The sequence below is a fragment of the Triturus cristatus genome, chromosome 7 (genome assembly GCF_964204655.1).
Source record: "Triturus cristatus chromosome 7, aTriCri1.1, whole genome shotgun sequence".
Lineage (NCBI taxonomy): Eukaryota > Metazoa > Chordata > Amphibia > Caudata > Salamandridae > Triturus > Triturus cristatus.
In genome coordinates, this window is record NC_140590.1 from 776,903,085 (window position 1) to 776,918,107 (window position 15,023).

A 15,023-nucleotide genomic window follows, 5' to 3' on the forward strand; every position below is an offset into this window, starting at 1 on the left:
CAGACGGAATCATCCGCAAAGAAGAAGGGCATCACCTTTAGAAAAGGGGAGTTTCTTTTTCTCCAGTAGGTAAGGTAGCAACCTCTTTTCCCAATTCTTCAGGGTCTTTAAAGGAAAGGTTTAACAAATATTGCAGCAAGATGCCTTTCATGCTGGATGAAAACAATAAATACACCGATTATAAGAGTCGTCTGTGTAGGCTTTATTTTGCCCACAGTTAGTGCAAGAATTAAGTAGGGAGTTCTTTCCCTGGTCACTCATGGTGGTTGTAGGTAACAGGAAAAACAGCCTCCCAGCCTACAAATTGAAGCTTTTCCTCAAATCCCCCTCACTCCCCACAAAACAACTTGCAGTACGCTGAAAGCTGAAGTTAGGGATTCAATGTACAGATGACTGGATGACTGGACGAACGGACAAAGACAATCAACACACTGAACCCTCACCAACCACCCCGACGCCCGGAAATCAGCGATTGACAACTGGACAGCCCTCACCACCGAAGACACACTGAAAACAATGAAGACAATCCACTCAGGGGCTCCCACGAACCATTGCCCCCACCACATCTTCAACAGAGCCACTGACACCGTCAGACCATGCTCCGCCACACCATCAACCGCTCACTGGCGACCACCTCGTTCCCCGACGACTGGAAACACGCAGAGGTCAACCCCCTCCTGAAGAAACCCTCGGCGGACCCCACCGACCTCAAAAACTACAGACCCATCTCCCTGCTCCTATTCCCAGTGAAAGTCATCGAGAAAGCCATCAACAGCCAACTCGCCACATTCATTGAAGAACACAACATCCACGACTCCTCCCAGTCCGGCTTCAGAAAAAACTACAGCACGGAACCACCCTCCTTGCCGCAACAGACGACATTCGCACCCTACTGGACAAAGGAGAGACAGTAGCCCTCATCCTCCTCGACCTCTCAGCGGCCTTCAACACAGTCTCCCACTGCACCCTAATACGCAGACTCTAAGATGCAGAAATCCAGGACAAGGCCCTCGACTGGATCCGCTCCATCCTCTCCGGCAGGAAGCAGCGGGTCAGACTCCCCCCTTTCCTCTCGGACCCTACACCTACCCCCTGCGGAGTCCCCCAGGGCTCCTCCCTCAGCCTGACGGTTTTCAACGTCTACATGGCTCCACTCGCCCCCATCGTCAGAACCAACGGACTCAACATCGTGTCATACGTAGACGACACCCAACTCGTCCTCCCCCTATCCAATTAGCCCAACACCGCCAGACACAACTTTGCAGAAGGCATGGAAGCCGTCACCAAATGGATGAAAAACGGCTGCCTACAACTAAACAGCAGTGTAACAATCAGGGAAAGGGAAGAAGAAGAGGCTGTGATCCATTCGGCTTCCAGCAAAGTACTAATAATCAAAAAGGAATGGATCACTTGTTGCTGGCACCAGGGTTCGGAAAGTGGTTGCCGATATTGGTAAAAAACCCTCAATCACGTAATTTAGTTCGTGGGCGGTATATCTTGGTTGTCCGCCTTGATGTTTAGATACGTGACAGCATCATCATTGGGTTTTTCCCATGCTTCCTCCAACCCGGAGGTGAACCACTGGTCGTTCCAGTAGTGATCAGGGAAAAAAAAGGGATTCAAAAAATGTGAGGAGTGCTCAGGTGTTTAGGTGATTGTGATAAGTTAAAAAATTCCTCTGACTACCTGTTTACAATTTTATTCTATTAGGCGGAGGGAAAAAATTAAAAAAGACAATTAGTTGCAGAAAGGATGGGTAATGTGTCCGCTGCAGTTAAAAGTCTGAGTGATCGGTCAATTACAACTAAACAGCAACAAAACAGAAGTACTCATCATGGGCCCAAACCCAGACGCCTGGAGCGACACCTGGTGGCCCCCTGCCCTCGGAAACCCGCCAACCCCCACAGACCATGCACGCAACCTGGTAATCATACTGGACTCCAAACTCAAAATGGATCGCCAAATCAACTCAGTCTCGTCCTCCTACTTCCACACCCTCCGCCTCCTCCGTAAGACCTTCAAATGGATCCCCTCGAACACTGAAAGACCGTCACTCACGCCCTGGTCACCAGCAGACTCGACTACGGCAACGCACTCTACGCCGGAATAAACAAAAACCTCACCCGCAAGCTACAGAACATCCAGAACGCTGCCGCAAGACTAGTCCTCACCCTGTCAAAACACTGCCACATCACCCAGCACCTGCGCACACTCTACTGGCTCCGCGTCAAGGTGAGAATCACATTCAAGATACTCACCCACGCACACAAGGCCCTCCATGGCACCGACCAGCTTACCTGAACAGCGACTCAAATTCCACCCACCCCAAAGGACCCTACGATCGGCCCAGCTCTCTTACGCCGTGGACCCCTGCACCAGACAGACCAGATAGGGAGGCCGCTCCTTCTCCTTCCCCACGGCCAAAGCTTGGAACACCCTTCCGCTCCACCTCAGACAGACATCATAGCTCCCCATCTTCACAAGAAACCTCAAAACCTGGCTCTTCGACAGACCCCTTTCTTGATGGAATGTAACCTGCACCCCCTCCCGCCCCACCCCTAGCACTTTGAGACCCTTACGGGTGAGTAGTCACACTTCAACAAACCCCCGATTTATTGATTGATTGATAGAGGGATGGCTGAAGTCCACAGCAGACCACAAATGTATCAGGGTGCAGTCAAACACAGGTTAAAGCAGCACTCCTCTTGTGAACACCCCCATCCATGACATGCAGTAGAAATCTGAGCTATGATGGCTCTCTAAAGGGAGAAAGGGAGCAAAGCACTTCCACCTACCAGCCTGAAGTTTTGGCTGTTTCAAATTAGGTGAATGTGCAAATATGGGGGTTCATTTAGAACTTCTTAATTTAATAAAGCGATTACACTTCAATCTGAAAGTCTATGTGCGATATGGCCCAGACGGTGAAAAAACATCCCAAACAGACTCACTAAGAGGAGTGAAGCAGGGATGTATCTTAGCCAGTTCCTTTTTTTCTCTTATATAAATTGAATAATGGAACATCTAACAAGGCTAGGTAAGGACTTGACAAGAATGAGAGAGCAATTGATATCAATCCTCCTATACGCTGATGATGCTCTATTAATTGCTCGTACAGCAAATGGACTACAGGGTCAATTGGAATATATTGCAGACTTTATGCAGGACTTGGACCCAAAAGTGAATTATTCCAAGTTCTACATAATGGCATGTGGGCCTTTGTGTACTGAAACTAAGCACATTAAAATGGAGGGAAGGTCTCTTAAAAAGAAAAACGTTTTTAATTATTTAGGGATAATATTTAGCTTTTCCCTTTTGAGGAAATCCCTCCTTTAATGAAAACTCAACAAAGTGGCAAGAATATGGAAGCCATCCTCCGCTTTGCTTGGAAATTAAAACATAAGCCAATAGCTGAGCTGATAACCTTTTACAAATAAAAATGTATTTTGGAAGCCCTCTATGGTGTGGGAGTGTAGGGGTTTTACAATGCAGTTTCGTTCTAAGGTTTGGAAAATTTCTTTACACGTTGGCTGATTTCTGTCCCAAAACATTCTGCTAACTTTATCTCTCATGAGGAGCTGGGCCTGCCTTTTATGGATGACCAGATAGGAGTGGCTCTATTTCTTCTATGGATGCTGGCAGAATCCAGAGGCGGGGTTAATAAGGACATGTATGTCTTATTGCTTGCTAGATAACGTAAATAAAATATCCTGACTTGCCTACTTAAAATATTTATTTCGAAAATTTGGTTTCGGAGAAATGTTTTCCAATCCACAAAACCTTAGTATAAACCCTAAAGAGATTATGAAACGATATTTTAATTAGGCCCGTTTGGATGAAAGATTACAGAGGGCGCAGAAAATGAAGTCAGAGACTTATTTACAAATATTAACTGTTATAAACATAGAACCATATTTATTATGTATTGAAAATTCTATTCATCGATTTTATCTTACGTTTTTTAGTTTTAATCTAATTCATTTAAGCTTGCCTTTCCAATGCAATGCATTTGGCAGCATGAATTACTCCCTTGCAACAATGTAGCAAAACAGATCACATGCCACCTTTTTCTGTTTTGCACAATATACTCCAGCCTAAAATCCTCCTTCTTAGCTCCTGTGCTATTTATGGCAAATATTAGACATTTTCTGACAGCCTTGGAGTATTTACAGAATCTACCTTCGGCAGACATATCTAAAGCACTCTTTTTTTTTTTTTTTTTTTGAAAACCTTTATTGACAGTTCAATAGAGGACAAGTATGGGCCTACAACCCCCCGGGGCCGGCCGCTAAGCAATCAGGGCAAAAACAGGCAAGTGTAAGCGCAGGCAGCACATCGGGTAGCAGAATCGTGATGCTAATACTGTGAACAGCGTAGGTAGGACACCAGGAGAAAAAGGTTTTCGTTTTATAATGAAACGAGGCAGAAGGATCAGGTGCCAGACAATTTTCAAACAGCAATTACAGGTATGCAGAGTAATAGACGTAAAACGATTTACAGCAATCTATTAGGTCAATGGCGCAAACACAAGAACATCAGGATGAGGAAGAATATCATAAGCAGTTGCGCCTGCAGTCCCCCGCTAGAACTCCCGGAGAGCACCCCGGAAATTGTGGGACACATGGAGCGGCAACGAGTCATAGCAAAGGAGGTGTATCACACTGATCCCAGAAAAAGAAAAACAAAAAGAATCAGAGAAGAAAAAGGAGGCCATAGAAAAAGAGATAAAAGACGAGAGAATCCCCTCCCCCAACCCCCCCACCCTGCACCTCTGCAGATGAGTACGGCCCCCCCCCCAGCAGTGTGCCTGTCGCCCTGGAACCAGACACAAAATATAGGAGAATAGGGAAAAAGAAGTAGGAAAAGAACCCCACCAGACGGGGGGGTAGAGAAAGTATTAATAAACTGGAGGAGGGCCTTCAAAAACATACCCCCGGCTTCTCCCTCCCGCACGGTAAGTTTCCCCCAAAGTGAACAATAAACAGCACAAAAGCGATCTTCTCAAAGAAAGATGGGGAGCATTGTGCACCTATTATGCTGTTAGCTATGCCAGGAGAGCCCGCAACCCCTGAGCCCGCCCGTCCACTAAAATGACCACCCCTGAAGGAGCAGCCTTATCCCTGACCACTCTTTGGAATTCTGCCCATGCCTACCCCTCGACCCAGCACCATATCCGACGTTCCAAGGTAGAGGATTGTCCAAAAACGTCCGAGAAGCGACGCACACAGGTGGGGTGGAAGTCTCTGAGCATCAACACAGTCCGCAGCGTGAAGAAACAGGCTTCCCAGTGCTGCCCCAGGATATGCACTGCACTCAAGGTCCAGGAAGGCAGAAGCAGCCAAAGCAGACAATAGTTGTTGGAGTTGTCCCTGAGTCGCAGGAGGGCACGTACGGGACGAGGCCACCACATCCCACTCAGGTCCAATGCCTCCAGGACAGATCAGGCCCCCAGCCGGACGAACACACTGTAGCATACTGGCCTGAGTGTCCAGCCGTGCACTAACCTCAGGGGTGGCCGCCAAAGTGTCCTCCTGTGCGCAGTGTGGGTAGTCCCTGTGTACGTGCGGACAGGCGGGCCGCCATTGCCCCAACGCCGACGCCACACCGTCGAGCTTACCCCCCAAGACCCCGACACCATGAATCAAGGAGGAGTGAAGAGCACCAAGGGCCTCGAGGAGGTCGCCGTACCCCAGCACAGCTCTCTGCGATCGCGCCGCCACACTCCCAAAAGTCACACTCTCACAAGCCCGCTGCGACCCAGCGGACAGGATGGTAGGCTTCATCGCAACAAGATGGCCGCCAAGTATGCCCGACCCTCACCGGGGCCGGGACCCTGGAACAAGCGTCTCGACGGCCACGTCGCTGGTGACCGGGTTCCGGGGGCAGGCGAAAAGTTATCCGCTGCGTGGTCACGGGCAATAGTCGTCCCCACTACGGACCCGCTCCCGTAAAAATCCGGGGGCGGCCCGCAATGATCAGGGCAGGATACGGGCGGCGGCCGGGCAGCTCACCATCAAAGGCAGGGGCAGCCACCGGAGGATCTTAGAAGTGCACCCACGGGCATGCACTCGGTCCGCTACACTTAACAGTTGAAACGACCACGATGAAATGTAGGCCGAGTTTGGCACCGCTCCGGTGAACCGCCTCCGCCCAGTCACAACAGGCCGCTGTTGTTGAACTGCCACCCGGCCACGGCGTCCACTCGAGGTCCCGGCTCCAGGGCCGCACAGGCCGCAAAGTTCAATTGAAAGTTTCTCCGGCGATACCGCAGCCAGAAACCTCGGAGTCACACAGTCGGGTGCCACTCTCCTTCAGAAACACGACCCCGTAGCACAGGTTGAGGATCTCGTGCAGGATATCCGTGCGGGGTGCGGAGGTTCACGGAGCCGGGAGTCTACGCTGCCTTCCCGGTCGCCATCTTGGCTCCTCCCATCTAAAGCACTCTTGATAAAATTTAGAACTGCGTAACATATTAGAAAACGGTATGGATCAATAAGTCCCTAATGAAGGTATTATATGGATTTTATGCACTAATTATTAATATTTAGATATCCCTTACATGAGATTTGAAATTATATCTTTAGGTTTTGTTTTAGATTATGAGGAATTTTTGCAGATAATCTTATTATTTCTCAATTATATTATGTGCCTCGTATTTTTTAATGTTTTAATGGCAAAAGGCGAATAAAGATATATCAACTGAACTTAATTGAGGTGGATGTGCAACTAAAGAAACACGGTTGTGGGGGCTACAGCCATTGTAACACTGTTTACTGCTATTTTGAAATAAACGTTGAATCCCATCCTGATGACAGGGAATGATTCAAGTATGCAAACATATGAAAGATCTAATATTGGAGATTTTTTTTTTTTACCAAAGGTGACCTAATGAGAACTGAGAAACTCTCTTTCTCTAATCGTAAGTGCTTATCAGGATAATTAAGTAGTCTGGAGAAGTCCTAAAGACTATTTCATCAATCAGGTACAGCATTTTAAAGACATCGACAAGAAACGAAAAGCCTATGAGCTATCTCCTGACAAAATGTTTCCTGTGAAGACCTTTCTCCAACCTGACCTGAGCAATTTGAGGCACTTGAAGACATTGAAGGCATACTTGGGCAGGCCAACTTAATGTATGTAACCATAGTCCGACCCGAAATTATCAGCAATAATCAGTCTGTGGGTTCAATGATTAATTACATTTATTTTTCAATTTACAGTTCTGAAAAACCCATTCCAATGTAGCCCTGACCTTCATGCTGCAGAAAATGTTATTGCCTAGCCACATAACAAAGTTTCTAAACTGATCTTTGAGAGAAGTATGGCTAGTGCTATCTTGGCAGGCCCATGAGGATGACCTTATTCAACTGCAGCTAGATTTATAGCACCAACTTATTTACTCTAATAAAAGAGCCCACACTGGGGAGGTGAGTCATTATAGCAATGTAGACCTTGGTATAATCAGCACAGAAAGGATACTACACTCCGATACTTCAGACTGACTTAAGAGACATAGGGATAGGTGAATAAGGGGTCCCTTGGGGATGTCGCGGGGCAGGTATGAAGGTAGACTCGATGGTGTCAGTGCATTGAAGTAGGAGATTTACTCACAAAATTTCAGCCATAAAGAGTACTCTGCAGTATCAATAGCTGTGGATAGCTCTACTTGCACCATTTAATTATCATACTTATTAGACAATTTATTAGACAAACAAACCGTGCATCCTTCACAGCCGCTATGTCTTTCAGCTCCCATTCCTGATGCTTTACCACTTTTTCAAGCTCCACGTTGGCAGCTTCTGCCGTTTGCAGGGATTCAGCCGTTTTTATCCCAGTTTCTCTTAATACATCAAGTTCCTTGGTCAACAACTTCACCTTTGCAAAGAAGGATGCAAAATGAAAAGGACACAATGAATCCCCTAAATCTCCGGTGATTGTGCACATAGTGGGCTCTTGAGATTGAGCTTAGGATCCATCCCACCCCCAACACATTTAGCTTGATTTTTCTGATTCGTCCTCTCAAAACAATTCCACTTCTAAAGGGAAAGACACAAGCCTTCCTTGCTATTCAATTTGGGACGATACAAGAGAATAAATGGAGAGAAAGTTAAACTAAGCTGAAAAAGCATGTCCTCTCCACTTTTAATGGGGGAATAATTGACAGAATATATGTGTACAAAAAGAATCAGGAGCTAACAAAAATACTTAGTCATAGATCACACCATGGACCACTAAAAAAATGTTTTTGTTTCTTTTTAATTGTGCAAAACAAAGTAGAAAGTGAAAGAAATAAGTTACTTACCTGTAACTGTAGTTCTCCAGTATTTGAATCTTTCATAGATTCACATGCTTGAATCATCCCCAGTCATTGAGATGGGAGCCCTCAGTATTATTAAAAGTAATACATAAGGCCCTAGGCCTTAAAACTTTTGTAACATATCCCTGTCCTTTTGTAAATAAAGGGCTAAAACTTAGAACAGGGTTAGACACCACCCTGTAGAACCTTCTGAGAGAAGCTCCAGTTCCTCAGATGTTCCAAAGGCAAGAGCGTACCAATAGAAAAAACTGAGATATCTAAGTCAGCCTTCTCCAGGGTAGGTGGGTGGGTCGCATGTGAATCGATGAAAGATTCCAATACTGGATCACTACAGTTACAGGTAAGTAACTTATTTCTTATTCCAGAATTTGAACTTTCATAGATTCACATGCATGAATCAGAGTAGCGAGCAGTAAATAACACATTTTTGTGTCATATACAAACCATAGATAGTAAGACGAAATACTATTGCCTGCACATATATAGACAAATACAGGTGCTACATCACTACATAATAAAGGCATAAAATATATATATCAAAAGAAGGTTGCCCTTGAAGGAACGCCGACACAGAAGGTAAGTAGCTCCTTGCTTTATTTTCAGGCTGCAGGCACATCAATTCTCCACCCAAAATATCGCCAAATGCATTTCGGGCTCTCTGCCCTTGTTCGCTGGCTTCTTCACAACAGTCCGACAGCCATGTGGACTTTTAAACCTATAACACCGCCCTGTGTGTCTTCATATTCAAAATGCCTTCTGGGTTAGGAAGTCCTGTAACTACTCCATAGTGGATGGTATGCGTGAATTAAACTGCATGCCCCATGTGAGTTACTTGGGGGGAAAAAGCTGCGAGCACCTGCAAGTGTCCACATCTGAAAACTCTGGATTTACCTTCTCCTTGCGGCAATCCCGATACCAACTGCCGTAGGCCCGCTGTCTGTGCGGTGGGACGTTCCTGCGACGAGGCGCGCCTCAATTAAACATCAAAAGAAGAAGGTTGCCCTTGAAGGAACGCCGACACAGAAGGTAAGTAGCTCCTTGCTTTATTTTCAGGCTGCAGGCACATCAATTCTACCCCCAAAAGCTCCCTGCCCTTGTTCACTGGCTTCTTCACAACAGTCTCGACAGCCATGTGGACTTTTAAACCTATAACCCCGCCCCTGTGGGTCTTCATATTCACAATGCCTTCTGGGTTAGGAAGTCCTGTAACTACTCCATAGTGGATGCTGTTCGGTATACGTGATTTAAACTGCATGCCCCATGTGGGTTACTTGGAGGAGAAACGCTGCGAGCACCTGCAATATTTATTTATTTATTTTTGTATAGATCTCCGTATATTCAAATATAAGTTTGTAAATTCATTTAACGTATAAAGACAGACCAGAAATCATTGAGAATGTGTGAGAGTAAAGGATTGTGGGAAGGAACGAGAAGAAAAGAAGGCTCACCTTATTGAAAGAGATGTCTGAGAACTGTTTGTCCCACTGCCGCATCTTGCTTAACCTCAGAGACCAAGCAGCAGTGCTTGGTGAATGTGTGCAGAGTTCTCCAAGTTGCCGCTCTTCAGATCTCTGGAAGGGACACACCTGCAAACAGCGCCATAGACGTGGATATTGCTCTGGTAGAGTGAGTACGGACTTTTGACGTCAGAGGTTGGACCGCTTGATGATGACAGAAAACAATGGTACTAGTTATCCATCTTGAAATGCTTTGTTTAGTGAGAGGGAAACCTTTTCTAGGTGCACTGTAAGCTATAAAAAGTTGATTTGACTTGCGAAATGGTTTTGTTCTGTTCAGGTAAAACTTTAGGCACCGTTTGACGTCCAGAGAGTGCAGAGCACGCTCCCGTCAGAGGCTGGCCCGCTTGCTAATGACAGAAAAGCGGACCTGTGCTTCCGGGGGGAGAGGCGGAGGAGGAGCCTGTTGGAGAGGAGGCTCTGGAGGAAATCTATTCTAGTCTGCTACCATAAATTGCAGATCTGTCACTAGATTCGAAGGAAGACACAACACATCCTGATGTTGTCTTTGTTGATGTGAATAGCGGTATTGATGGCCATAACAATCATCCTCATCAGAATCTTCCTGGTACATAACATTAAGTTCAGATGGGCTTAGAGCTGCCCAAAAAGGCTATTGTCCTCAGATCCCTCTTCCTTGTCATCTTCTTCCAAAAGATGGGATGATAAGAGAGATTAGACCTGACTAGGTGAAGTTAAAGCTGGTGAGAATGGTATTCTTGTAATTTTATGTTTTTCTTTCCTCGTCGACGGTGTCGTCGGCGAGGGCTGCTTCACGGCCAAATCTTGAGTTGTCAATGGAATCACCGTCGTCGATGATGAATCGTCAGAGACGAGGATTTTTGTCAACGCTAACAAAGGGGCTACGGTTGTTGATATAATCGAGGATACCTTTGCCCATTGAGGAGGGTAGTCCCGTCGACAGGATCATCGACAATGGAGAAGTCAAAGCCCCCGTCGACGACGAGGAAGTGCGTCGTCGACAGATGGACCGTCGTCAAGAAATTGCTTTTCGACAACGAATTTGAGGAAACAATCTGCGTCTTCGATGATGATATTGGAGCCTGGCCTGTCGACGATGGTGGCGTCAACGAAGACATCGACACTGATGAAACAGTGACAGTAGTGACTGTAGGCGCTGTGGACGTGACCAAAACCGCATCAGGAGAGGATTTTCTCATCGACAGAGATGTCGTCGACGAGCTGTCCATCGGCGGAGGAGAGATAGGCTCCTTAAAAGTATGCTTCAGAGGAGGAGTAGAAGGTTCTGAAGCTGGCTTGTTAACAGACAATAACTTATTTTCTTGGTCAGAAGTTTTGCTTACAGACCCAGCATGCTTCTGAAAATATTCAAATGACTTTTTCGATGCTTTCTTTGGTGGCTGTGAAGATGTAACTGCTGGGTCATCTAAAGGTCTTTTTTGAGGCGTCTTGGAGAAGGATTTGGAAGAAGCATCACTCTCTTCATCAGAGACCACAGTTTTCCGTGTTTTTAAGCCTCTGAACCCACAAAAGAAGCCTTCCTTTCCGATCTTTCAACATTTTTGTAAAGAAAGTCTGACATACCTTACAATCCTTAGGTTTGTGTTCAGGATAAAGGCAGTAATGGCAGTCCTTGTGTAAATCATCAATATGTAGTCTTTTCTTCCTACAAGTACCACAGGATCTGCAGAGACATTTCTTAGGTGTATCTGACATGATGGGCATCAGTTTAATCCACCTCAACACAGATATACAGTATTGGTAGTATATCTGACTGAATAAAACACTTCAAAATAGAGTAGAAAGAAAAAAAACTGAGCAGAGCTCTGTGGAAACTTTTAGCACGACGTGCGGCAGAATATCTGAGGAACTGGAGCTCCTTTCAGGAAGGTTCTACAGGGTGGTGTCTATTGATTGGCTGGTTCTAAGTTTTAGTCCTTTTTTTTACAAAAGGACAGGGATATGTTACAAAGGTTTTAAGGCCTTTACGCAGGGTCTGGTGGCGCAGTGGACAGTTGCATCCACTGTAGGGGCCTGTGTTTGACCTCATGGTCACAGGTTCTAATCCCGGCGGGTCCACTCAGCCTTTCATCCATCTGAGGTCGATAAAATGAGTACCATTGAGTTGGGTAACAATATACATCTGTTATTCAGCGCCTTGCGACTTTCGGGTGATATGTGCGCTATACAAAAGTACATGTTATGTTACGTTCTATATCTAATAGGACATTACTTTTAATAATACCGGGGGCTCCCATCTCGGCGACAGGGAATGATTCAAGCATGTGAATCTGTAAAAGTTCCAATACTATAGTAAGCATACAACCAAATTATGCCAGCTACAAACTTTGTATTCAATATCATTCCAGATCGACAACTTTGTGGGTCCCTTGCTCCTTAAAAAGAAGAGATCCTAACTGAGGATCAACATCACTATGAGTACAATAGTCTCGGATATTGCAGAGATTTTGTTGTATAGTCTATGACTGTCATAGATTTATATCTTTCTTAAAGTGCAATAGCCCCTCATTCTAGCAAGGCTCCAATTTCTGGTGGTAGGTATCCCAAGTTTAGAGCTTTGTCGCATTTATTTAAGATGATGCAGGCTACAAGGGGATGCCAGGGCAGAGTAATCAAGTTAGGACGTAAAGTCATCACATTTTTGGCCTTTTGATAGGTAAACTGTCTCTGGCAAGAACACTTTTCATATGCAATAGAAATTTCAGGAATTGCAACACTGTAGGTGTAATATGACCAATGAATGACATGTGTTTAATAAATGATGTGTTAGTGAAATAACAAGAGGCTATTAATGTCAAAATCATTTGGATTTCTGTGCAATGTCAATAGTGGGGAGCCCTTAATGGTTCTGTCATTGCTAACAATGTTGGCTGAAGTGAGAGTGAACTAAGTGATTAATAACGAGCATACATTTGTTTGAGGGTTGAGTTTTAGGTGTGCATTATACTTTCAGAATTAAAAGAGTATGAGGCAGGACCTGAGGCAGTAAATGTTGTCAGCCAGTGAAAACTTGAAACAGTTGAGCGTTGTCAGAGTACTGATGGTTTGGGCTTGCTCGTCAACTAGTGATTCAATAAAGCAGTTGCACTTTTCAGGTATTCTGAATCTAGTCCCATTTTACTAAGTGGTGCTTAATTTCCTACTAACCAAGAGTGTTCAGCCTCAGGCAGTGAACTCTCAAGAATCAATTGAGAGTGGTGTGTGAGAGACTAATACCCACTGAAGTCATTACTTGAGAAAGCCTGCACATTTGCACGAATTAAGAATGCTCTTGGACACCATCTTTAGACTTTGCAGATAATAATGGGCCAGAGGGAGTGGCATGGCTCATTTTCATATGAGCAGAGGAAACACATGAGTATTCATGAGGTAGATCTATTCCAGGAAGAGTGGGCGAAAACCAAGCGACAACGCCCAAGAAAGATGAAGCATTCAGATAAGCCCATGCTTATCCCAAGGCTAAATAAAAAAAGATCTATACATGGCGGTTGGTAATATGTAGGGAAAGGTTAACTGCACTAGTGGACGCTTTCATTGGGTCCTTTAACAAAAGCCTGAAAGTAACCGCATCTTTTGAAAGAGCTTTCTCAGCTTTGACCAGTAGAGTAAGTAATCCCAACAAGATGAGAAGAAGGGGCATGTGAGCTCAACAATACTGCGTGCTCTTGCCTAAGCAGCCAGGTTGAGTTAAAGTGAAAGTCAGAATTTTATAGACATAGTTTTGAAGAAGAGTGAAACTGAGGTTTCATTGGAGGCGCTACATATTTGCTGGCTCCATTCCAAATGGCAAGGGGCTAGCATCTAATTGAGAAGGCAGAGTACCGACTTGTTGAAACCAAACTCAAGATCACGCACATGATGCATAGCATGCTACCAGTTTCATCTTTTTATTGGACACGTCTACCTGCAGATTCCTCACCATTTGAAAATCATCAGGCACCAAACTTGATCCAGAAACTTTGCAATGGCTTAACTGTGGTTGAGTAGGTGGTGCTGACTCCATTTCACTGTCAGTTGCAGCAAGAATGTAAAGTCACTGGGTCCATACAGCGCTCGCTGTCCTGGTGTCAGTTCCCTTTATTCACACCCTTCAACACAGAACTGGAGATGCTCTCTCGGCCTTCCTCAAGGCACGCCACCTACGCCGGCTGGAATTGCACCTGCACCAAGGTCCCGGTCTGTGCACCCAACCAGTGCCACCAAACTTGAAGCCATCAGTGGCACCTGCCCCTCTTCATGAACCAGCCTAGAAAACAAAGGCTATCTTGATGCGGTCCAGGAGAGAGGAAAAGGGATTGTCAGGAGAGGCCAGGTACACAGATTCAACACAACAGGCATCAATGGCAAGACAACAATGCTGGCAGCTGATGACATCTTCAGGCTTGATTACGACCCTATTCGGATATTGGAAATGATTCAACACAATGAAGATGACAGCAGTGAGTCAACCAATTTCCTGCTCACTGCACACTCTTAAACTTAGACTACTTGGCACTCCAAATCACTAGTGGTCTCGAAACCTCTCCGTAAACAGAAGTGGAGTGCTCCTTAGGGTCAATGCCTCCTGAGGAATTCTCCGTCCACGCAGTCCACAGAAATACAACAGAGGTGCTAGAATTGCCACTCCCTACAGCAGAATCAAAATTGACAGAAATATTAGATCCAGCTTTGGCGCTATCCGAACCACTGCTGCCATTCAATGAAACTTTAAACAAACCAATCACGGTGGGTTGGGACAAGCCAACATCTGTCTCAGCAGTGAATAGGCTGATTGCTCACCAATACAGGCCAGCCCCAGGAAATCAATATTTCTTGTCCATGCATCCTTTGCCTGAAACCTTGGTGGTACAAACATCCTCCTATCACAAGAACAACCCAGGAGAATTTCCCATAAGCCTCCAGACAGAGAGTCCAAGAAACTGGAGGCCATGTGAATGAAGGTGTTTCCTGGGGTAAGTCTGGATTTGCATTTCATGAACACCAGGTGCCTGCTGATGAGGTACAGCCACTCACTTTTGCCTGTATGACCATTTGAAGGAACACTTCAGAAAGGTGGTCATGGATGTCAAAATGCCTCTAGGTTAATTTTTAGGGTAGACCTAGACACATTACACATGGTGACCATGGCCACAGGATCTTCAGGAGCCCTAAGGAGACAAGCATAGTTGAGTTCCACTGGCTTCTCCGGC

The 15,023-nt window shown here is 45.5% G+C and overlaps 1 protein-coding gene across 1 annotated transcript in view; it reads right to left on the reverse strand.

Moving 5' to 3' along the window:
* The window catches only part of CCDC57 (coiled-coil domain containing 57), a 742,721-nt gene that overhangs the window by 494,436 nt on the left and 233,262 nt on the right, over nt 1-15,023 (reverse strand). The window contains exon 5 of the mRNA XM_085617570.1: nt 7,715-7,872. Within this exon, the coding sequence (XP_085473696.1) occupies nt 7,715-7,872 (158 nt within the window). The remainder of the gene's footprint in view (nt 1-7,714; nt 7,873-15,023) is intronic.